At 38.2% G+C, this 25,910-nt stretch overlaps 1 protein-coding gene across 2 annotated transcripts in view; it reads right to left on the bottom strand.

Moving 5' to 3' along the window:
* GRM1 (glutamate metabotropic receptor 1) overlaps positions 1-25,910 on the bottom strand; it is a 340,463-nt gene that overhangs the window by 29,933 nt on the left and 284,620 nt on the right. For both annotated transcript variants that reach the window (XM_036248395.1, XM_036248394.1), the window contains exons 6-7: positions 24,214-24,382; positions 13,015-13,141 (exon numbers count right to left, since the gene is read on the bottom strand). In XM_036248395.1, the coding sequence (XP_036104288.1) occupies positions 13,015-13,141; positions 24,214-24,382 (296 nt within the window). The remainder of the gene's footprint in view (positions 1-13,014; positions 13,142-24,213; positions 24,383-25,910) is intronic.

Here is a 25,910-nt window from a genome sequence, read left to right as displayed (position 1 = left end):
AACTTTTGATCGATCTTAGTGGCTTCTCTCTCTTGTCTGTCAGTGGTTTGTCTATGTCAAAGTCTCAATCAGTTCCTGTAAGAATTTCTGCTTCCTATAAAAAGTCACATTTTAAATTTAAATCTTCTCATTTCCTTGATGAAGTTTAGAAAGATGATTATATATTTAGAATAACAATGACCATTAGGGAGAACTTTTTTTTTTATTGCTTAGAGAGAGAGGAAGGGGGAAGGAGAGAGAAGGAAACATTGATGAGAGAGAACATCAACTGACCGCCTCCTGCATGACCCCACTGGGGATTTGGCCCACAGCCTGGGATTGCCCTGACTGAGAATCGAACTGGTGACCTCTTGGTACATGGGTTGATACTCAACTATTGAGCCACACCGGCTCAGCTGGGAGAATTTTTGGTATGACACAATCAATAAATTAAAATATTTGAACGGGTTTGTAGACAGCTTAGGAAACAAATACTAAGTAGTCAACATTTAGCTTCTTTTTCTTTTGAATCCTTACCCGAGGATATGTTTCCATTTATCTTAAGATAGAGTAGGAAGGGGAGAGAAAGAGAGAGAAACATCAATGTGAGACACATCGATTGGTTGCCTCTCACATGACCCCAACCAGGGCCAGGGAAGAACTGCAACCAAGGTACGCCCCCTTGACCAGAATCGAACCTAAGATTTTTTGGTTCATAGGCCAATGCTCTAACCACTGAGCAAAATTGGCCAGAGCTAGCTTCTTAACTGGTATACTGAGGTTGTTAAATGACATTTAAATTCCAGTGTAGTCTTTGTTAAGGCCCTGGTAACCTCCTGAAAACAACCCTCTTTGCACTTCTATTTTTCTATGTAACTTTACCTGATTTTTTAAATGAACTATTCAGCCCTGTGAGTTTTCATTAGAAAAGAATACCATATTTTAAATTTGTAGAATACAAGTCAGATCCATGGAAGTTGAATTAAAACCCTGAGCCAAATGAAGAGCTGTAATTAATGGTTTTCTTAAACTTCAGGCAAAATATTTTCTGCAAAATTCAGGAATTTTACTATATACTTATTGTCATATATTACAGATATATACCAATTAATTCAATTAATTGTCAGCCTCGTGGAGAAAAATGTTTAAAAGCAACAGATTTGAGAAAGAGAAGATTTAAATAACCCAGTAGTGTAAAATTTTTAAAATAAAAATAGAAAATGTATTACATAAGGCAATTTCAGAAGATTTTCTTTGGTAAAGATTCAAAATTATAAACTAAATAAAGATGCTAGACTTTAGGAAGCCTTCAGATAGTTCTGGGGTGGACTCAACAGCTGATATAAAAAGGATTACATCTTCTCCTATAAATGGCCTCAAACCTGAATTAAGGGAATCAAAGCAGAGGAAATGTTAAACTATGTAACTACGGACTCATAAATATTCCATATGTGACTAGATATTTTGATAGAGTATAAAAGTGTATAAACTGGAAATTAATATAATTATGGATCTTTAGGTAAAACAACAACCAAAAAAAGGACCTCTATTCTCTACAATTTGGGACCCTATAGACAGAAAATCTATAGATACTGCAAACAGAAGTGTCATTTAAAGAACCAGTGTTTCCACATTAGCTAAAGCTCAGAAGGATAGCTACTTAAACTTGTCCAGTGATTTAACTCCATGGGAGATATTAGCACCCATAAAGTCCCTGTCCTTTCTCTGAACTTCTAAGGGAAGCAATGCTTTCTTATTGATATAGTTGCCTTATGTCTACCAATAATTTTACTATTAGTAGAACATCAGAAACTTTTGTTTAATAAAACCACTCAAAGAGTCAAAAATTTTAATAATCTTTTGCTTCAACCTATAACTCATACTTTAAGATTATTATTAGAAAGATACATTATTCTCTGTAACACAAAATCCCAAAACTTAATAGATGGGATGTACTAGCAAACAAGATGTACTTACACATGATCAAATTATAGCTGCTCTAGTCATAATTTAAGAAATTATCCAAGAAATAGCTTTTGGTCCAGAATCCCTATAAATAAGGCCTCATAGAAACAGAAGATAGATTGGAACAGAGCACATAAGCATAGAGATTATCATAGGTACCTAGATTATTATAAATTTTTTTTGTATCAATATGAAAATGCTACACAGTGTTCTAGATATGTTAACTCAACAGCATAGCACATGTGAAAGAACCATTGTTCATTGTGGTAGGCAGCTTCTAAGATGGTTCCCAATAACACCACCTCCTTGGATTCATGTCTTGTGTAATCCTCTGCCCTGGAGGATAAACAAGGCCTATGACTTGCTTAATTTCTAAAGAATATAGTAAAATTGATGGGGCTTCACCCCCACTTTCAGGTTATATAAGATAATGATTTTCATCTTGGTAGCAGACTCTTCTGCTGGAAACAACCTGCCATGTTTCAAGGAACTGAGATTAGTTCCCATCCAGTCACCAGCAAACAACTGAAAGTCTCAGTCCAACAATCTTTGAGGACTACATCCTCCCAAGTACCACACAAGTGAGTTTGGAAGTGTACCTTTCCACAATCAAGCTTTCAGATTAGACCCTATCCCTAGCTGACATCTTGATTTTAGGCCTGTGAAAAATCATGAAACAGAGGATCTTACTAAACTGTGAGATAACAAATGTGTGTTGTTTTAAGCTACTAAGTTTTGAAATAATTTGTTATACAGCGATAGATAACACATTTGCCCATTAAAGCCAACCTCTTAATTCAGTAGGCAATGCATAAGGATAATTCTAAGCATAAACTAAATAAGGCAAAATATCTTCAGGTTTTTTAGAAGGTCTTTAAGTCTGTTACCATATGTAATAAATCCCCATTAAAACATCCAACATTTTCTACTAGCTAATTAGTTAATTATGAATTGTTGCTTCTTCTCCTTCTTATATTACTATATATTTATATAATACTCATATATCTTAATCAGTGGAGGAAAATCTCAAGATTGTGTTTATGCCATTCAAGAAGTGTCCCTACCCAGAAATGAATTTTGACAACCCAGTACTAGGTTTCTTATAATAAAAATAAAAAGGGGCCCTGGCCGGTTTGGCTCAGCGGTTAGAGCGTCGGCCTGCGGTCCCGAGAGACCCGGGTTCGGTTCCCGCTAAGGGCATGTACCTCGGTTGCAGTTTGTCCCCGGCTCTGGTCAGTCGTGCGGGTGGCAGCCACTCGATGTGTCCCTTCACGTCGATGTTTCTCTCTCTCTGTTCCTCTCTCCCCCTCCTACTCTACCTGAACAAAAAATGGAAAAATGTCCTCGGGTGAGGATAAAAAAAAAATAAATAAATAAATAAAAAGGGAAACTACTAGATTTAATATACATTTAGTAGTCTAATAAGTACTACAAAATGCAGTACTTTACCACAATATAAACTTTTCTAATAACTGAATTGTGGCCTTCTCTGAGGTATATCAAATTGTTAAAAGAAAATAACAGATATATAAACTAATAGCTGGTATACTTTCAGAATAATTCACTTATTTAACATAATAAGCTTATAGAAACTTAAGCCCGGCCAGTGTTGCTCAGTGGTTGAGCATCAACCCATGTAGCAAGAGGTCGCTGGTTCGATTCCTGGTCAGGGCACATGCCCAGGTTGTGGACCCGATCCCCAGTGGGGGGCTTGCAGGAGGCAGCCAATCGATGTTCTCTCTCATTGATGGTTCTGTTTCTCTCTCTCCCTCTCCCTTCCTCTCTCTCAATAAAGAAAAAAAAAATCTAAAAAAAAGAAAAAGAAACTTAAAACAAAGTCTTTCAGTACTTTTTAAAAATTTAATAAAAAGGTAATTTTTGACGCATTGATACTATGTAAAATAATTGCTTCCATAAAACAATTATTCAAATACTCAGTAAAAGGTACTATAAACCCTATAGGTACTTTATAAACACCTTAGAGATATAATAAAAATATTTTAGAGATGATCATGCTAAACAGACTACTCTGACTAGAAATCCTTACACAAGGGTTTTATATAAAACAGCCACAAATTTTTTATTCCCAACTCTCTAAACAAATAAAAAGAACACTTTTATAGCTAGAGGTTAAACACTTTAGTTATTTAAATCTAATTTTTTTTTAAGTTTAGAATTCAAACCTTTATTTCTGCTGTAATGTAGAAAAAAATTATTAGTCATGTACATGAGGCAATAGTACTAGTTCTTATCAAACAGACCAACATACAAATACTTTCAACCACCTACTTTTAGTTTACTTTTGATATCCCAACAGAATACCCAACCTGTTTCCCCAAACATGCATATCTAATATTGTTTAAATTCCAAGGACAGTAGTTGTATCATGTCCAAGACACTGGTTAAGAATGGAACTATCATACCAACATATTTTTAAACATTAAAAAATAACAACAGAAGACAAGAAAAATGCCAAGGGTATAAAGTACTGGGGATTTAAGAGTTTTAAAGTAAAATTTAAGGCGAAGAAGACCATGTAAACAAAAAGCCACTGTATTACTTTACCAAGCTAATAGATGCATCTCAAACAAGTGATATCATAACAGGTTTTCAGATCCTTCCCTAAATATTTACAATCAGACCACATCTAGCACAGCCCCCACCCCATTTTGGTCTTACTGCCCAAACTGATTTTGACTGATAGTTTCCCCTCTAGTACTGGATTATTTAAAAAGCACAAACTTTCAAACTAAAGATATGATGGATTATACACTCTAACCTTGGTATAGGGATTGTTTGCTACCAAATATTACAGTGACCACAGATTATTTGGTTCTCCTTGTTATAATGACTATGAAAGATAATACTAAGCAGAAACTTTTGTTATTAATACTGGCCACAGAGAAAAGACAGGTGATGGGTTTATAAGGCATGGTGTAACATACAAAATTCCTTTAGAAATCATTGTTTTTTTCCTTTTTTCAGAATTTTCAATCACAAAATCTCAGTGGACAAAAATGAGTTACAAATCCAGAAAAGGAACCCAAAGGCATACATATAATCTCATTTTAAGTGTACACCAAAATCTCAAACTTAAATACTTTAAAAGCCCACAGTTTGAGTATTTAAAGTCTTTTCTATGACTCAGCTTCACAGCTTCAGATAAACCACTTAAGAAGCTCACAAAGCAGTGAAGAATGTTAATACCCCACTGATGCTACTTTTTGACACCCATCTTTCAGATGACCAGTGCAGGTTTTCAGTACACTTTTCCCCCTCCCCCACCTTGCAACAAAGCAAAATAATTTTGCTTTTCCCCTGCACTGAGAGCTCTAAGTGCTTTAGAAAGTTTTCAAAGAACTGTGCTTCCAACCAACAGTTCACTAGCATTAACAATTTACTAATGTTAACTAGTATTTCCTTTGCCCAAGAGCTTTATTAAATTCTCCAGAGCTCTGCCCACTGCTATTTTCTCCAGAGAATTCTCTTCAACCCACATTCCCTACCAACCCACCCTCTGCAATATAACAAATCACCCCTCTCCTTCTCCTCACCCCCACCCCTTCCAGTACCAGTGTCAAGCTGTGCCCTGCCCCTCTTATGTCCCTCACCTCAGGGTCCTCCCAGTTTAATATCAAGATTACTTTGAAATCTAATCAAGTAAAATTCCAGTAAAGAAACACAGAGCAAGATGAATCAAAGATCACCATCAGTACACCGACCTTTCCTTCTTTTAGTAATTTGTAATACTCTTGGAATGCCCCAACCACACCTGCCATTTCTAACAGAATTTGGGCATGGCCAACCTGTACCTCCCAGACTGCAGCACAACACAATAACCACCCCTCTCTATTTGCTTCATCCAAACATTTGCCTACAGCACTTCAAACGTGAACATTTCTCCACAGTTATATCACCCACTACGAATTCCTCTGACCAACGCACAACCAGGCATGTGGGTAGGTGGGTAGGCAAGAGGTCACTGGGCTCCACCTGCAAGGCATCACTCTGTTGTGGCGTCAATGTTAAAATGTTGTACACCTTAAGTATCTTCTGGAAACAAGGTTCATAACAGAGAGCTAGCAAGATAAGAGGATCAATTTAGCAGATGCAGCATCTGAAAACCTTCACCTGAAAACCCAAGGCCAGGAATCATGACATTGGAGAACTTCCTCCTCCTAAGACTCTGGAAATTCAACTGGCAGGCATCAATTTGAGCGGGCTGTCTCCTTCATGATCTCCCCTCCTGCACAGCTGCAACTCAAACTGGCCAGGGCCTCCATTCCTCCTGCTGCCATCTGATGGCCATGATGAACACTATGGTAACACACCATGGTCCATGAGACACTTTTGTAACTTTCAGCTCCATCCCTGTGGGCCCTCCCAAGGGTGCACATTCAGTCCCCACCCTCTCCACCAGCAAGCCAAGCTGAGTTTCTGAAGAAACCAGCTGAGAATTGAAGACCATGGAAGTTGAGTGTTAAGCAAAGAACCTTGGAGCAAGTTGATGACTACACAGTGGTCTGCACAGGATCCTCTTTAGAAGGTACTTATATGTATCATATTCTTTTGTACTCTTTCTGTTCCTTACTTTTCTACTTTACTGATTTAAATCCCAAGTCTAGGTTTTATAGAGACAATCATTACTTTAACTCAATAATTCAATTATGTCAAACAATTGTTTGGTATGTTACACCAGCTTTTCCAATAATATTTTTTTTATGTACAAAGATTTTATTAGTTCAGATATTTGAAAGGATCCAGAAGACTCAAAACATACTCATATGATGTTTTTAATTAAAAGCAAAGGTCATAGTACAGTAAGAGAAAGACAGTGCAGGTAAACATCAAGAGACCGAGATATCCAGGTGCAAGCTTTCTAAAATTCTTATTTCCACAGTGCATACTTCATCTGCGGATTGAGCTACCAAAATCTGCACACCGAATATTGGCTGGGAGACAACTCAAGGCAGAAATTCCCAATGAAGTATTTTTATGATCCACAAGTCATATAGCCAAGTCATTCTGTCTAATAAAATATGCTAGATGAAATTCATCAGTAAACAATCTAGCTTTGGCTGTCACTGGTGGAGTTTCAAACTTTCAAGAGCATTTCATAAATCACAGTTCTCTTAATGTAGCCAAGAGTCTAAGACAGACAGATATCCAGGCATCTTAATAGATAATCAGAACCCAAGTCTAGCTGTAAATTAAGCCTATCCTACATGGTGTACTATACACAAATGAAAAAAAAAAATCCATATGCTAGAAGGGGATATAAGTATTCTTGCATTGTAGCAGTAGCAGTTTGTCATAACACCTTGAAACAAAATACCAACTGTACCATTACCACTTTATCTCTTATGAAAATCTTAGGTTATTTTCCCTATGTGAAAACCATCCTTTTTAATGCCAATCCAGGACAACCCAAAGCAGCGTTTCCTGGGGATTGGGACTAAACATTTACATATTGTATAAGCTTCTTAAAATTATCTCTTCTTCCTTTCCCTTGCCCTTCTCTTTCTCCTCCTCCTTCCCCTTCCTCTTCTTCTTTTCTTTTATTGATTCTTTTCAGAGACCCTAAATTTGAGAAGCAGTGGCTTTGATGTCTTTAGGGAATAACCTGTAATATCCATATTGTCCACATATGTAATGTATGTGTAATATAATGTACTTTATTGTCCTGTTTTGAGGTTTAAAGATAAGAGTTGTCCAACCCCCAGGTGTATTTTGGAATCCCAAGACTAGAGGGGTGGAGATTACCTTCAACATGTGGTGAAGAGGACCCCCAGCCTACCTGGCTCTCATCATCCAAAAGGAGAAGGTATTATGGGAGTTGTGCATACTATATTTAAAATCCTGAAAACTTAAGAACCTGACAGTTTCACATGGTTTGAGTTATCTCAGAGAATCCATTTTCTTCAAGCATATTACAAATTACTAAACAAAATCCAAGAGAAGTGATAATAACTCTGATATGAGGACCATAGATTATTCCTAATTTTTGAACCAAATATTGGCTTACCTGTAAGATTAAAATGCTTTGGAGGAAACTAAATTTTAGTATTAAAGTTCTTTTCAGTTAGGTAAAGACATATTTAATCAAAAAATAAAAAAGGCCAGAATTATTCTACCCTAAGTTTCTTGGGTATTTAATAACATTTACAATAATAATTCATGATTACATAGGCTTCATCAAAATGCTTTCTTTAATGTTATTGCATTAATATGAATTACCTACAAGATAAAATTCTACTTTTTATTCAATGTTCAACTTGAATATACCTTCTCTTATGAAGGCTTTTCTTTTCCCTGGGAAAAATAATTGCTTTTTTACTCTGTGTTCACATGACATTTTGCACACATTCTTACTATAGGACTTACATCATAATTGACTGTTACATGTCTAGTTTCACATGAAGCTCATTTCCCAGGACATAAACCTTGTTTCATTCATACACATGACCCCACCTGCTCAAAATAAAGACTTGTATAAAGCAGATGGTAGGGTATAATATAAAATTAAATAAGTGAGTAGATAGTATGAGAGGTCACTGCAACTATTGTAACAAAAAAATAAATTATTTAATTTCTATAATTTAATATACATATATGTTTAAAATTTTTCATTTATTGATTTGAGAAAGAAAGAGAAACATCAATTTATTGTTCCACTTAGTTATACATTCATTGGTTGATTCATATGTGCCTTGACTAGAGATCAAACCCACAACCTTGCCATATTGGGACAATGCTCTAAACAAATGAGCTATCTGGCCAAGGCTATAATTTAATATTTTCTATTTTTAATGATTAAATTTAGTGCAGTCTGGCATTCTGAAGAATTATACTGTTTGACTTTTTAAAAGAAATAAGTAGCATTAGATTATATGTATTTGGCCCATGAATTGTTAAACTACTATCAAGTTACAGATTATGGCAGAAGAGATCCCTGTTTATGCATCATAAAAAATAAAGTGTAAAATTTAAATGCTGAATTAAAATGTGCATTTTTCTCAAAAAGAAAATATGACAAACTAATTAACAGCTTCAGAAATCAGTTTCTCTAAGAAATACACCAATTTTTCTTTATAGCCATAAAAACATATGCTAATAAAAATAAAAACTCACATATAAACATGTTTTTATTCATAAATAAAATGAATATATGAAAAGTAGCTATCTCATTAAAGTATTTTAAACATATCTTAACAAACTCTATCTTCAATATAAAAAACAACACCATTTCTTCTAGAAAATAATAGTTTCTCTTTTTAACTAAAATTCTGTAAAAAAAAAAATCTACCCATGAAAATAAAATACCTACTTAAAGGCAATGCATTTATTCCTGTGAGTAATTCTACTGATTCTGGAGATTCTCTACCTGTGGGTTTTCTTTTTTAACAACTATTGCTACCATGGCAACAACCAACAACACATTGTGTATGGTACCCTTGTTCTGAGCCTGACATGGCACAAAATCAGTGTCAAATGAGATCTCATTTTCCATTCACGTATAAGACCAAAAGGATGCAGAAACAACAGATGGCATTTAACACTAAGTATAAATTAGTATGAGAGATGTATATTCTAAAAGATCTTAAACATAAGATTTGCAATATAGCCCTGGCCGGTTCGGCTCAGCGGTTGGAGCATTGGCCTGTGGTCCAGAGAGACCCAGGTTCGGTTCCCGCTAAGGGCATGTACCTCGGTTGCAGTTTGTCCCCGGCCCTGGTTGGTTGTGCGAGTGGCAGCCACTCGATGTGTCCCTTTCACATCGATGTTTCTCTCTCTCTCTCTTCCTCTCTCTCCCTCCCACTCTACCTGAACAAAAAAAATGGAAAAATGTCCTTGGGTGAGGATTAAAAAAAAAAAAAAAGATTTACAATTAATCTGGATAATCAGACACTTGGTTGATGCTAGATGAGAACAATCTGAGTTGTGACTTGGCTCAACTCATCTGAATGTTAGAGTGACTTTTATATATATGAGGACAACAGTAGATTAATTCTTTAGAAGGACAATTGCATTAATATTCTTCTATTTATAGTAAAAGATGATATATTTTTATGCTTTACTAAGTCAAAGTGCCCTTATCAATGGTGGTGATCATTTGGCAGTGGGCAGCCAATATACCCACAATAAAAGATAGCTATGGAATAAAATATAATTTTGAGTTCCATTACTATAACATATTAGATCTTTTTAAAGAGGGTTTTTAATTTTATTTATTTTTATTTTATTTTTTTGTTTGTTTGTTTTTATCCTCGCCAGAAGACATTTTTCCATTTTTTTTGTTCAGATAGAGCGGGAGAGAGAGAGAGAAAGAGAGAGAGAAACATCGATGTGAAGGGACACATCGAGTGGCTGCCACCCGCACGACCAACCAGGGCCGGGGACAAACTGCAACCGAAGTACGTGCCCTTAGCGGGAACCGAACCCGGGTCTCTCCGGACCACAGGCCGACGCTCTAACCGCTGAGCCAAACTGGCCAGGGCTTTAATTTTATTTTAATGTTTTAAAATAGGATAGAATTTCTTCTTCAAGAAACGTATGAGTGAAGCCTCAATGAATGTGAAAATGGAGTAGCAGGAAAAATTTGGGGAAGTTCCACAAAATATGGACAAGAAAAGAAACTGTTGCACTGCAAAGCCAGGACTTCTGCCTCTGAAGGTCAGTTTGAGAAAGAGGCTAGTTTTCTTTGAGCCCTTCCTCATCAGCTGTGGTCTCAGTCAAGAAGCAGAATAGACTGACTATCAAGTCAACCCCAGTTCTCAAGCACAGTGATGCTCTAAGGGGACCTTGCTTATTCAAGACAAAAAGGCACAACAGGAAGCACACACTATGAAGGAGGATAAAGATATGAAGAGAGACACAGAATGAGTGGGAGAGAAGGCGTGTGTCCCAAGAGAGGTTGGAAGGGCTTTTCCAAGCATGCAACCATGAGGTAAGTGCACAGTGAGAGAGCATTAGAACCAGGGACTGAAAGCCCTAGATTCTCATAATGGCTTCTCTATGAACCAACTGCATTGATTTAGATGAATTTGGGTGAGTCCCTTCTTTGTTTTAATTCTCTCAATAGAACAAGTATTTATTAAGAAGCTTTTCTACTCAGGGCATCAGGCTCTGGGCCAGAGAATAATGTTTCTGGAAGAATGGGACAGAAACTAAGTGCCTAAGGATCTGCTGGTCCCATCTCAGAACTAGTGAATGAGAATACCTTCAGGTGGGTAATTCCTGGGTAATTTTTAAGCTCATTAAAGTTCAAAACCAGTTTTCAGCTAGAGAATAAAATGATGAATAAGTGAGATACAGTTTGTACCTTCAAAAATAGTCTCATTTAACTTCCTTCTCTTTAAAAAGGCGTTTGTACTAAATGATTTCCAAAAGATTTCTGGTATTCATTTAAGTTTAAATTTTTCTAACAGGATTAACATTTTACAATGTACTCGCACGTAATAAGTATCATTTTAATTATGTAACCTGGTTCTACTAATCCAGCCATTTTCAATGTGCTTTGAATTAGCCACATAATTTCTTAGTTTTATAGTCTTACTTGGAAACAAGTGAGAAAGTGAAAAACAATTGGGAATTTTACCCTTTCTAATGATTTTCATCAACACCCAAGAGGGCATAGGATCAGGAGTCAGTGAACTAGGTTCTGCTTTGAACTAGTTGCATGATCTTGGGCACACAAATCCACTGCTCTAGGCCTTAGTTTCCTCTTTCTCTAACCAGGGATTCCACAAACTTTCCATGGCTCTATTACTCTTTTGTTTGTTGTTGTTAATTCACACTCGAGGATATTTTTTTCATTGATTTTTAGAGAGAGTGGAAGGGAGGGAGGGATGAGTAAGAGAGAGAAAGATATATTGGTTGCCTCCCACACACACCCCAGTTGGGGCTGGAATCAAACCTACAAACTAAGAATTGAGCCCATGACCCTTTGGTACCTGGGCTGGTGCTGTAACCACTGAACCACACCAGCCAGGGCATGGTTCTATTACTCTGTGCAAAGTATTTGTGAAATACCTCTTCTGTGTGAGCTCATACCAGGGACTATGGAAAACAAAATTCAAGTATCTAAACGTTGGTCTTAGGAAACAAACTTGAAATCCATTCATATGAGTCCCATTGATTTTACTAGTGAATCATCTCTTGCACTCATTTATTCCTCTTTATTCCTGTCACAGATGCCCTAGTTCTCACCTTTTGAGTTACTCACTTAGACCAATGCAATAGCTTCCTAACTTCTCTGTTTTCAGACTAGTCTCACTCCCCTCCACCACACTGCTACTAGGGACATCTTTCTGAGACACAGATACAATGTTATAAATCACTTTAAATCCTTCAGTAGTTCTCCTGAGCTTAAAGCCCAAATCTGAACACTTAGGAAAAGACCATGTGGAGACTCGACCATCCACTGTCAGTGTACCCATTAAGTCTCATTTCTGACCGCTTCTCTGCTAGGTTCTTGTGTCTACCAACCAACCCCTTACACTTGGTTCATACTTCCCCCAAATGTTTTATATGCTTTCACATTTCCCATGTTCTACTTTATATTCGAATTTCCTTTCATCTCCTTGTCTCCCTAACAAATTTTACAACATTTTATAAATGTCTCTATTATACTATTCATAGCTATTATTTTTTTTTACATTTTTATATATTTCTTCCCTAGTCAATTTTAAGCAAAACATAGCTGGGACTGTGTTTCACTTATCTGTGTACCTTCAGGGCCTACAATAGAGCCTTACATATGATGTTCAGGAAGATGTGCAAATATAAATTCAAGTGAGTAGAAATATCTCCAAATAAAAATTTTAAAAAGAAACAAAACAACTGGTATACCAGAATATCCTGTCAATATATTTTATTTAAATTAAAATAAATTTTCCTTTTAATATCGATCATAGAAATCTTATATAGAATAGTTTGGGAGTACTCTTTGGGAGTGCACACTAAATGAACATCAAAAAGGACATGAGCGGATTGCTCACATTTTAAACAGTGGGCACATTGGAAAGTCTAATCATCAGAGACAAAGCTCACAAGTGTGGCAGCTCCTACCTGTGAGATCTTCATTGGGCCACCACCCCAAGTCACAAGCTTTGCAGGTGAACTCATCTTGCACGTATTCATTCTCTTTACAGGCAGTGCAGATCCAGCAGCAACTCACTTCTCCTTTCCGTATGACCTGTGACACAGAAACATTTCACATGCCTCAACCTGGTTTATCCAGAAAATCTTCTGCTTCAGAGGACTTGTTTTCACACTGCAATAAAAAGTACTTTTCAAAAAAGTCTATATGCCGAAGACAATTAAGTACATGGATTGAAATATACCTGGTTACCTTAGAGTTCAGGTGTGAATTTCAATTTATTTCATGCTGGATTTGCAGATTTTTCAATAATAATTTCTTTAATAAAGAGAATTGACTACATTATCTCTTACAGAGTTAAAAATGAAACTGTTGAATTTTATCCTAATTTATATTAATATGTATTAATTATTCTCGGAAAGTAAAAACACATTTTTCTCCTCTGAAAGAACAAATAATATTTAAACAAAAAAATTTCTATATAATGAAACTTCATTAATTCATAAAAACTGAGGGATTATGAAATTTGTGTTATAATTATGAAAGTCTGAACAACTTTATATACATAAAAACAGAATGATGCTAAAAAAGTATAGCTCTGTTACTGGCTTTGTTACTTGCTTTAGTGAATTCAAATGATCACGTAAATTGTTGGAAGAAAAATTACTAGTTCAAAATTACTAAAGAATTGCTTATTATCTGAGCAGTTTAAACTTTCTCTCATTTTCAAATTGTTTGGTAAGCACTTTTCATTTACACAATACAAAAATAAACATCAAAACACACTGCATTTAAAGTAAGTTCCTTGTAAACAGCACATAATTAGATCTTGCTTTCATCTCTAGTCTGACAATTTCTGCCTTTCTATTGATGTGTTTAGTACATTTACGTTTATTATAATCATTGGTGTGGTTGGGTATAATCAATCATTTCTTTATTTCTATCGTGTCCCATCTGTCTTTTGTTTACTTTGCCTTTTCTTTGCCTTCTTTTGAATTGAGAATTTTTTAGCATTTCATTTCATCCCTAAAATTGGCATACTTGCTAAACCTCTGTGTTGTTTTCTTGGTTGTTATAGGATTCAAAACATGCAGCATTAACTTATCACAGTCTACATTTCAGATAGTATTATACAATGTCATGTACCTTGTAAGACCCCTACAACAGTATTCTTCCATTTCCCCCTCCTATTGGGTATTGTTTTAGTACATTTTATTTACACATATTTTATAGCACCCAATGAAAATTACTTATGCTTTAGCCCTGGCCGGTTTGGCTCAGCAGTTAGAGTGTCGGCCAGTGGACCAGAGAGAGCCGGGTTTGGTTCCCGCTAAGGGCACATACCTTGGTTACAGTTTGTCCCCGGCCTCGGTTGGGGTTGTGTGAGTGGCAACCACTCAATGTGTCTCTCTCACATCGATGTTTCTCTCTCTCTCTCTTCCTCTCTCTCTCCCTCCCATTCTATCTGAAGATGAATGCAAAAATGTCCTCAGGTGAGGATAAAAAAACAATTATTTTTGCTTTAAACAATCATCTTTGAAATACACTTCTGAAAGAAGAAAATTATAATATTTTATATTTACTCACACACTCATAATTTCTGGTGCTTTTAATTCCTTTGTATAGACCCAAATTTCTATCCACTGTAATTTTCTTTATCCTGAAGAACATTTTTTAACATTTACTATAGTGTTGATGTGAGAATTATGACTTCTTTCAACCTTTATAGATTTGAAAAGTCTTTATTTTGGCTTAATTTTTGAAAAAAGGTATTTTCACTTGGTAGGAAAATTTAAGTTGACAGTTTTTTTTTTTCTTTTTCTGTCTTTTAGCAATTTGTGCCATTCCATTGTCTCCAATTGGAGATAGAATTCTGGGTTGAAAGACATTCTTTCTTTTAACATTTGAAAGATGTTATGCCTTCCTTGCCTTGTATATAGTTTCCAATGAGAAGTCTACAGGAATTCTGATTTTGTTTTTCTGTCTGTAACAGAACTTTTCACTGTGGCTGATATATATATATTTATATATATAAAATCACTAGTTTTGAGCAATTATGTCTTCTTTGTGTTTAACTTCTTTGAGATTTGTTTTATGAATTTGGGTTTACATTTTCATTTCATTTGAATACTTTTCAAACCATTATTTTTTTAAAAAACTTTTTCCTAGCCTGTCTCTTGGGTCTCTAATTGTGCTTGTAATATTTCTACTGATTGTATTCTGCAAGTCACTGAGAGTCTGTTCATTTATTTACTTTGTTTTCCCTCTGTGTACCTCATTTGCCTATTTTATAGTGCTATGTTTTTTTAATTTATTGAGTTTTACTTTTATAATGTCTAATATCTGTTAATCCCATTCATTGAAATATTGTTTCTTATATATTTTATTTTTCATTGTATAGGTTCCATTTTGTAATTTTTTATATTTTTATTGGCCTTCTCATGATATTCATGTTTTGTTGTAAATCCTTTAGTATGTATTTAAAGTAGATATTTTAATATCTTTGACTGCTAATTCCATCATCAAAGCAATTTTGGGGACTGTTCCTATTGCTTGATTTTCCTTCTGTTAACATTTCACCTTTTCTCACTTTGTCACATGTCCAAAATTTTTTACCAGATGCTGAACATAGTGTACCTAAGTGTAGAGTGCTGACATTGTTTTCTTGAAGAAGTATTGCCCTTTCCTCTGACAGGAGCTAAGTTACTTGTGGCTCGGTTTGGGTTTTGTTTTTAACCTTCTAGGGCAAGTTTAAAGTCATCTCTATTCTATGGAGTTTAGTTTCATTACTAAAGTGTGACCCCTCTGGGTCTCTATTTAACTTCTTATGCATTCAACAAAGTATCTCCACTCTGGCTTGTGAAGACTTAGGCAATTCCTGGCTCCACGTGAGCTCTAGGAATCCAGCTCTGTAGGAATTATTCTTTACCTGGACGTTTTGAATTCTATCCTACGCATGCGCAAATCGACATTCAGTCGACTACCCAAGGATTTGGGATTCTTTGTCCGCATAGATCCTTCCTCTCCCTTACTCTGCACTACAAATTCTAGCTGCCTTGGCCTTCCTAAACTCTGATTTCTGTCTTCTTAAATTAGCAAGATGGCCAGGCTCCGTTTCTGTCCTCTCTCATTGAACGACAACCAGGAAATTGCCTCTAGGCAGAAAGCTTGAGTGATTTTAGGGTTCACCTTGTTTGTTTCCTTTCACTTCCCGGCAGTCAAGGTCATGTGCTGTTGTTCTTCAACGTCTGAACACGGTCATTTCATACATCCTGCCAAGTTTGCTAGTAGATTACAGCACAAGGTAAAGTCTAGATGGACTTTTGACTCCTGCCTAGAAGCAGAAGTCTCGCCTAACACATTAAACATTATCAAATGTTTTCATATGTGAAGTCAAAAATTAAACTGTAAACATTGCCATTCTTTAAAGTCATACAAACTCTAGCCTGTGTAAAAATAAAATGATCTTTTCTCAGATCAGGTTGAAATTTATACCACTATTTTAGAATTACATAAAAAATATCAAATGACAGTATATTTTCAGAAAATGTAAAAAGTTTTATTTTCTTCTTTTACTTTCAAATAACTTTAGAAAAATAGAATCAAATTAAGTCTTTGAAAAATTCATACTTACACTCAGAATAAGTATGGGAAATTTACAAATGATAAATTTTTCTCAGTGATATGAGAAAAATGAATAAATGAATATTTTTATCTTAATTAGTATAAAAAGTACAGTAAGAGACATCATAAAATACTGTATATCTCTTCAATCAGCGCTCTTTTCCTCACACTATAAAATTAATGCTACTAATTAAATCTAAAAGGTGATAATACTTACTAAATGTATCTACACAGGATGACTGGTAAAAGTAGATCCTGTGAATAGCTGGCATATGGAAAGCATTTAAAATTAAGGTTTAAATGACTGAATAAATGATTAGCCTATACCTTTAATAAATAATGAAAACTGAAACTTTTTAAGTGTTTTTTTTTTTTTATTATTCCTTTATTTAGCTACCAAGTATGTGTAATTTTGCCAAATAATGTCTATAATACAGATTTTGTATTTTCTATCTTACAGCCATGCTCTAGACAGAGATATTATAACTTTACGCCTGAATTCTGGTCTCTGTCTCCTAATCATGTAACAGGTGTCTAATTTCTTCTCATTCTAGAATAACACACACACTTTCCAAGATCATCTGAATGGCCTGTGGGCTCCTCAAGAAAAGGAGCCATGTCATACTTTCATTATTTTCAGATCCAAGTCATCAAAGTACAGACCTGAACCAAGAGTACACAGTAGGAAGCCAATGAATGTGTCAAATTGAATGTTTTTCAAAAATATAGTTTAAGCCACTTAAGGAATTTTAGTGCCTCCTTATTCCAATACTTTTGAATTATAAGTTCTTTGGTCAGATCTTCAGTTTGTCCTCCTTGGTCCTTGTTTCTGAACCTCACTTGGTCTGTTACTCATTTCTTATATGTCTACCCTATAAGGAAGGGCACTCTCTGTGCCAGCCCCTGCATATGTCCTCAGTAACGTCTACATAACTCTACTTGCTTTATTTGTTTTGGAGGGAGATTTCAAGTAGAGTAAATATATTATCCAATTTGTCTTTCATCTGACTTGCTTTTCACAAGGATTATTCTGGTTGCTGTGTGAAGAATGTGCTTTAAGCAGGGAAAGAGAGAGACAGAGGGAGAAAATTGAGTGTGTCTGTCTGTGTGTGAGTGTGTGTGTGTGTGTGTGTTTTAATCCCTGGTTCTAAAATAGAACCATATAGTAAACAAATAAATATATCTTAATAAAAGAATGAGTATTACCTTCATTTCAAATGTCGTCTTTCCTCAATCAGTTCATCTGTGTCACTACTTTCAAGAGCAGACACAACATCAAAACCTCCAGTATTTCTGGAGCAGTAAACTCTTTGAAACATCACCTTACTCAGAATTCTCTAATAGTTAAAATACAGTTCCTGTTTTGTTACCACAAATTAGTGTTTGTCCTCTAGTTCATATTGCTATGATAGATATGTTTCATTCAGATATTATTTTAATTCTTAAGTTATTGTGTCTAACTGATGTTTTAATCACCCCAAATCATAAATATTTTATTACTATTATATCAGTCATATTTCACTGATATTTTTTGCATACAGTATACACTGAATAAAGTTTTGTTTTGTTCTTCATTTCTTTCACAGTAAAACACTTCTTACGACAGCTCCAAGTCATGATAAAAGGCTTGATGATTCCCGGAAACTGCCTTTGGAAGACCAAGGCTGATGAAGGCACAGGATCAATTGATTCTTCACACATCGGTGTACACAGTGCTATACTCATGTTACTGAGACAAGAGGACTTGCTGCTACACACAATGCTATGATTCAATTACATGTACACTGCAGGAGTCTTAAAGCATTTATGCCATAGGAAATCAAGTGTTCACTTTATGACTAAGTTTCTGAAGTGATTTGTAACAGATTTTTTTAAATTAAGGTTTTATTTAGAAAAAGGAAAATGCATCAAGAGGATATAGTGAAGGAAAAGTAACTATAAGTCAAAAGAAATAGGAAAAAATTTCTTCATAAGGGAAATACCTGTGAGACCAAACAGCATAAAGAAATTGGGTGTACCCTAATAAGACTGTAGGAGAAGCAGCCGTAGACAGCAGGCAGCCCTGTCCCTCCCACCCCTGGTGTCCTTGCCACACCCTGTGGGAGGCCGGTGGACCACAATCGGCTCTGATTGCTGCGTGTTTCCCAGCTACACCAAGAGTTCCTCAGAAGAGGGGGCTGCATCCCTTTCCTTAGTATTCACAGTAATGGCTTAGCTCTGGGCACACATTAATTACTCAATAATGTATATAAAAGAAAAGAAGGAAATAATATAGACTCCAAAATAAAGAAAAGAAATGGAAATAAAGAATTCAAAGAGAATAAAAAATAAGAGGTAATTGAAGACAGTCTTGTAAGAACTAAAGAAAAACATCAATTTAGGGAAATCTTACATTGTAATTTATTATAGAAAAATGTAATAGAAATGGTATGGGAATAGAAAATGATCATGAGTGTAGACATATACTGAACAGGCTGTGGGCTAGGAGTTCTGTACAGAGTGACACAGAATTACACTCCATGGGGTGAAGTTAATTATGTGCACTTTTCAGCTAGAAAACAGTAGTAGGGGGATCAGTACCTTTGCAAATCTCAGTCATGTTATCGCCACTTATTTCCAGGAGTTAGGCTCTTCCTAGTGTAGTGATGGCTTTCAGGGTGATGGCATGTTATGCTGAGAACCCAAGTTATATCTCAGAGGCTGGCAGATACATATTCACTTAATCAGCCTTTGTTAAATGGCCCAATATGCCAGACATGGTGCTATGCATAGGGACAAATAAATGAAAAGACCTGATCATTGAGGTTAAAAAACTCAAAATCCAAAATACTCTATTAAGTTCACTGCTTAAAGGAGGAATGAAATGCTTGTGCAGAGAACATACATTTAATCATTCATTCATTTACTCATTCAGTCAGTCAGTCAGAGTGTGCTTTCAGAGTGCCTACCATGTGTCAGGAACTATGTGAAGACTGGAAATAATCAGTGAACAAAACAGATAATATCTCCATCCTTGAGGAGCTATCATTCTAGAGAAGGGCTTTAAGAAAAGTGCATCATACAAGAGGAATAGGGTTCAGGACAGGGAACAAAATGAGGAAAGTATAGCCTCATTCCCCCTTCTCCACACCCAGGCTCCCAGCTCCCAAACCCTCAACTTGGAGTGAAGAATCCAAGGACAAATGTAAGGGGAGAACCCAGAAGAGGAGGGTGGGAAAGGGCAGGAGGGAAGGCCAGTGAGAGGGTCTGCTGACCTTCCCTCGGCTTCCTGCCCATTGCCTGCTCTGGCAAACTCTCCCTACCACCTCCACAACTATTGCTCATGAACTCCAGATTCTGTTCCCTCGGCATTTCAAATGTGGACCTCTGCTTATAATTTTATTGTGAATTATTGAAAAAAGAAGGCCTAGCAATTGAAATTTGCATTTGTAGAAAACGTGCCAGTTCACAGAATGAAAGAGAGTGGGGCACCTGTGGCTGTGGGGGGTGGGGAGTAAGAGCTTTGGGTTGGCTCCAAGCCCAGCCCTCCAGCCCTGGCACTTTCCACTGACAAAGCTTGGAGCAGGTGACTCAGCCCCTCTGGGCCTCGGATTCCTCATCGATGCAACGGGGCCATCATACCTGCTTTAATGGGTTGTTTCAAGGGATCATTGGAATGATGGTGTTTGTAAAGCATTACTGTACTTGCCCAAGAATATGCTTGATAATGTCAGCCCTTGACCTCCACTGCCTCCTTTCTTCCTTTCGCTTCCCCCTCCTTTGCCTCCTGCCCCATCTCACCTCTTTCCTGCCCTTCTCCACGCCAAGCAAAACCACGGCAGGCTGGGCACCACACGTGCAGGACACTGGCTGTTCCTTGCAGCTCCACTGTCCACATTTTGTGGGCTGCCCCAGATTCTCTGCACCTAACCTGCCTCTCAGGCTGGGGGCCATGGGCTCCTGGAGTGTTCTGGGCACTTCTGCGACCCCATGTCAGTCTCCGTCATTGTTGCCTCATGGTCTGGCCCCTCCAGCCGTCTCTCCCATGAAGTAGGCACTGGACTCCAGAACTGCCCATTGCAGCCACCACAGCAGGAGTCCAGGTCAGACCACGTGGGACCCACAGAGGAGTTCTCTCCCCTCACTGCTTCCAAATCTGACATGGGGCCACATCGCAGAGCATGGACTTGACCTGGGAGCTGCCTGAAGAAGTCAGGTGATGCTACTTCCGGGGAGGCAACTTCGACTACAGGAAGCAGAAAATAGGATGGCACAGGTGTGTCCACGTTTCTCTCCTTTTTACTTCAATAGACAGTCCAACCAGCCTTTTTCACGATTTCTGTGACGTCAAGAGATGAGTTGTACCCAGTGACACAGCATCCTGGGCAGACACGCGTCCTGTTGTCGTGGGTTGTGATGTTTTCCATTCTTCCTGCCATGGCTCAGTCCCTTTTCCTCCCACTCCTGCCTCCCTGGGATTCTACCTCCTAATAATGTGTTCGCCCTTGAGCCTTACTTGGCTTTAAGTGTTCAAGGGAACCTGAGCTAAGTACCTGTCAGCTGTATTGACCAGGCTCTTCTGCCCTGTCTTCCAGATGGGGTTGGCAAGATGGAAGGACCTAATGAGACTCTGAAGAGAAGGAGGAAGGAGAAGCCAGGGTATCCTCTCCTTCCCCACTTCAAAGGGCACCTCAGGTAGCAGCTGAGACTTCTCCCAGTGTCCCTCTGGCCTGGGGTTAGGAAGGATTCTTGCAGTCGCTCACCTCTAAGGTGTCTCAGTGTCCCCTCTTACTTGTATAACCAGTTCTTACATTAAATTCCCTCTAACGAACCACCTGGCATGGGCTCATTTTTTTTCTGTGACTGATCCCTGTCACAGAATATAATCCGTGATTATATTTTCCACAATATTACATGTGACAATACAAAGTTTGACTTTATTTACCTGTGCTTGTGGTGTGGCTAAGATCAACTTCTGCTTCTATAAGGAAATATTCTATTTATATTTCTAAAACTCAATAATGTAAGAAAACTGGAATTTCAGTTACTTCAAAGGCAATCACCATAAGAAAGTTCTGTGGGCTATTATAAAAGAAGTCAAATGATTTGAAATGGCATTTGATATTTAAAGTGAATACTCCTTTCCTAAAGGTTATGTTGCCCAGTTAATACAAGTCTAAGTCCTAGGATCGCCTTGTAAGTTGCCTCTCTCCCATCTTAGCGGTAGCTACCAAGGGACCTGACTCTGAGCATCCTGGGCTTAGTAGGTGGCAAATTGGTGCTGTAACAAGATAAGTGTTATTACTCAGAAAATGAGATTCAGATTTTGTTTGTTTCCGCACCTCCCACGGTGCTTCTGGGAAACAGACAAACATCCCCCCTCACCTCCACCGCAGGTGATACTTTGCTCCTACTGGGTACACAATATTTCTAAGGTTGGTCCCCAGAAGATCTGCATTTAGAGCGAATGCTCTGTAGCAGCTCAGCACTGGTTGGAGGAATTCCTTGGATAACACTGCATGGGCGTGATGCAAACATGGTGCGGGAAACACTTCGGTGTCTTGGCACAGATGTATGCAGCTAGCCTTTTCTCTGAACCTTGGGGGGAAGGCCTTTCTTCAGGAATGCACGCTCCCTAAAGGGCCTGCCAACAACCAGAGGAACAGGAGGGACTGTGCAAGGGAGCTGGAGTACCTTGACTCGTTGGGATCCTTTGTTTGCTCTTGCCAGGATCTTTCCCCCCTTATGCTCTGAAATACTCAACTTTATAGCCCCCTCAACGGTCTCACAGCAGTTGTCTGCACAGACTCAATGCTATCACCCAAAGTGGAAAGGGCCTGAGCCGAATGTGTGACATCCTCTGGGTCACAGAAGCCCGTGAGCTCCAGGCTTCCGTACTGCCTTCATCTATGACTGTAGGTCTCAGATGTCCCATTTACCCCACCATCCAGAAAAGATGATAAACACTGAATGTCTGGCATCTCGTGGCAACAGTCACAGAGACGTTCTGGGCCTCTGGGTTTCAGAAGGTGCACTTCCACAGTCCCCTGGACAGTCGCATGTAAAATAATGTCATCAGGACCAGAAACAGAAGTGGATTCTGGGGAAGGAGCAGTGCTCACATTCAGCTCACACACTGGCTTGGCTGGAGCTGAGCTTGCACAGCCGAAGTACTTAGGCACCGAGTGGAAGCTAATGGTATCTTTAAGCCTCCTGTACACCCCACACAATGTGAGCCTTGTGGGACCCCTCGCCCAAGTCTCCCCATGATCCAACAACTTAAGGATTCACCATGGGCATGGCAGGCAGCCTCCAGGACCTGTCACCTCACGAGCAAGGAGCCAATTCTGATTGGTGAGTTGTCATGACAGTTATTAAGTACTTTTAGCATCGCCTCTGCAGAGCAAGCCCAGGATACTCCAAGCTAGGGTGAACTGCCTCAGAGGCGCGTTGCATCTTCCAAGTGGACAGTGTCACTGAGAGGGTGAGTCAGTCCATCAGGACAGCTTTCCTCAGCTGCCCAGAGTTGTTGCAGGTGCTCACTCCTCTACCTTCTTTGATCAGGAGAGCTACGGCTTTTCCAGTTTCCACACCAGCACATCTGCCCATGACTAGGCGCTTTCCCTAAGACACCTGAGTGCACTTCACCCCTGCGTGGGTGGCTCCACAGCTCCCGGGAACGGAGCAGCGGCATGGCCGTGGCCGCATGGTGAGAGCCCCAGACGGCGCCCACCAGCCCCAGCTGCGCCGGGCGACATTTACGTGACAGCCTGTCTGTTCCCAGAGATGAATCAGAGAAAATTAGAGACAAAAAGACCTATGAGGTCAATGAATCAATACTCTTGCCAGTTCACAATCACTCCCTCTAGAGCATCACCCGGTTTGGTTTTAAATAGCAAGGGCCACAGAGGACGCTATTTCTATGTCTTCTTCACCAAGAAGTTTCCCCATCACGTCCAGCTAAGTGCTCAATACCTGATGTTTATTTCCTCCAGTTTTATGTATACAGTAATGTCATGGTTACCCATAGGCTGGGAAATATAAGCATCTGAGAATAATTAGGTAGTGCTCTGTTTTGGCTAGAAAATACCAGTTTCAGGAAAACCAAGGAACCTGGTGGAGAAATGATAAGCGCTGCTTCTCGGCTACCTCGCTCAACTTCTTTTATCTTAGTTATATGCTCGTTATCATCGTTCAGCTTCTGCTTTATTTAACAATAGCTAGAACAACTAAGCAGTACCACTGGTTTTGGTTTCCATGTTAACTTCTGTTTCAATTTTTAAATTGATTACAAATCTCCTTGCTTTCTATATTGTATCGAAAATTCTGGCTTATCATTGTGATTCAGTTAAAGATCATTGTAAATATTCAAATGGTTTTCTTATTTTATTTCCTAATCTTTCTTTGTCTTTTTGATTTTAGCTAGCCACGAGCATAAAAACACTAAGCGTGGTCCACCCTTTTTGGACAGTCTTGTTTTAGAAAAATGTCTGGGTACTTTTTCTTGAAGTCCAGGCAGGGCCTCTCACGAACACCATCTGAGAATGCACTTGTGGCTGGCTCACCTTAATCTGACCTTTCAGGCAAGGTTCGCTGCACACGGACCGCACCATTCCACTCTTGTTCATCTGGATTTTGTAGTCATCGATGTTCAGCACCCCTTCGTGCCAGGTCCCCACTTGTACATAGTCATAGCGATTGGCTTCCGTGTACTGCAGATTCATGATATCATACCTACAAAGGAAACAACACGTGTGTCTTGGAGAATATGGACATGACGTAGAAAGCAAAGAAATTTGGTAATTCTATAATACTAGAAAGGCTGTAATCACCCCACATCCTAACACCAGCTGCTGCTATTTTATATGTAACGTTTCCTCTGCTTTTCCAAACTGTGTGTTCCAGTCTCAGTTTCTGTGTATCATCCGTGTTTGCTAAAGAACATAGTACTCTTAGGCTTTCTCTATGCTTCTTTTCCAAAATGATAATTCTATTTGTCAATGTGTGCTCAGTTGATCATCTCCTCCAAACCATTATTCACTAAGTTATTGTTTGAACAAGAAACACGTTTTGAGAATATTAATTCCATGACTTGATTACTTTTATTTCAATTTTCTTTTTTCACATTCAGTTGCCATTTTCATTACACTGGATTGGAAGGGGTGAATTTTATCAAGTTTGGGGACTGTTTTAGGTGCTATTAGAATGAGAAATCCGAGAAATGGCCCTGGCTGGTTTTGCTCAGCCGTTAGAGCGTTGGCCTGTGGTCCAGAGAGACCCGGGTTCGGTTCCCTCTAAGGGCACGTATCTCAGTTGCAGGTTGTCCCCGGCCCTGGTTGGGTTGTGTGGGTGGCAGCCGACCTTTCACGTCAATGTTTCTCTCTTTCTCTTCCTCTGTCTCTCCCTCCCACTCTATCTGATTAAAAAATTTTTTAAAAATGTCTTTGGGTGAGAATAAAAAAAAAAAAGAAAAGAAATCTGAGAAATGCATCTTTAATAGCAAGGATGTTGGGGATTTAACATCTTGAGCATTGACATTTAAACTGGTCTCTTCCCCGGTTAGGACAAACATTTCTGAATCCAAATAATCAACATCTGTTATTTCAGTAATTTCAAATGCTGCAATGCTACATAACAGCAAAATCTACATTTACAAATTGTTACTGCAGCCTGAGTGTGTTCTGGGGCCCAGACTTCATTATTTTCTACTGTGGGCAGTGGAGAGTGTTCCCTAGCGCAGTGGACACGAGACAGGACTTGGCACTGACATGTGCAAGCTGAAATCTCTTCTAACATGCTCACATTAGGTTGAACTACCTAGGAATGTCACTGAACTCCTTAAGGATCATGTGGAGGCTTATTACCATAAGGCATGTAAAAAACTATTTCACAATTGGGGCAAAAGCATATATCTAAGGCAATATCAATATAGCATTCGTATGGGTAGTTCTATGAATAATATTCTGGTGATTTCCATTACCACAAGAAAACTGGAGAACAGCTTTTTATTGGCGTAGTCATATATCTCTCTGTACTGAACATTTTCTGGCATTCTTCAGTCTTCTCTGTATGCTGCTGTTTACTCCAAGTAAATTACAACTCATGTGGCAGTTTCCCAGACATGGATGCCTGACTCTCCCTTACTGACTCTGCAAGTTGGGGTTGTTTTCCGCAGTACCTGTGACGAGTTTTCACCCTTTTGCACTAGAATGTAAGAGGCATTGTCTCTTGCTTTTTGCCCTTGACCCAAAGAAATAGATGG

This window comes from Molossus molossus, unplaced genomic scaffold (assembly GCF_014108415.1).
Source record: "Molossus molossus isolate mMolMol1 unplaced genomic scaffold, mMolMol1.p scaffold_m16_p_8, whole genome shotgun sequence".
In the NCBI taxonomy this organism is placed as follows: domain Eukaryota; kingdom Metazoa; phylum Chordata; class Mammalia; order Chiroptera; family Molossidae; genus Molossus; species Molossus molossus.
This window is presented reverse-complemented; position numbering and strand designations above follow the sequence as displayed.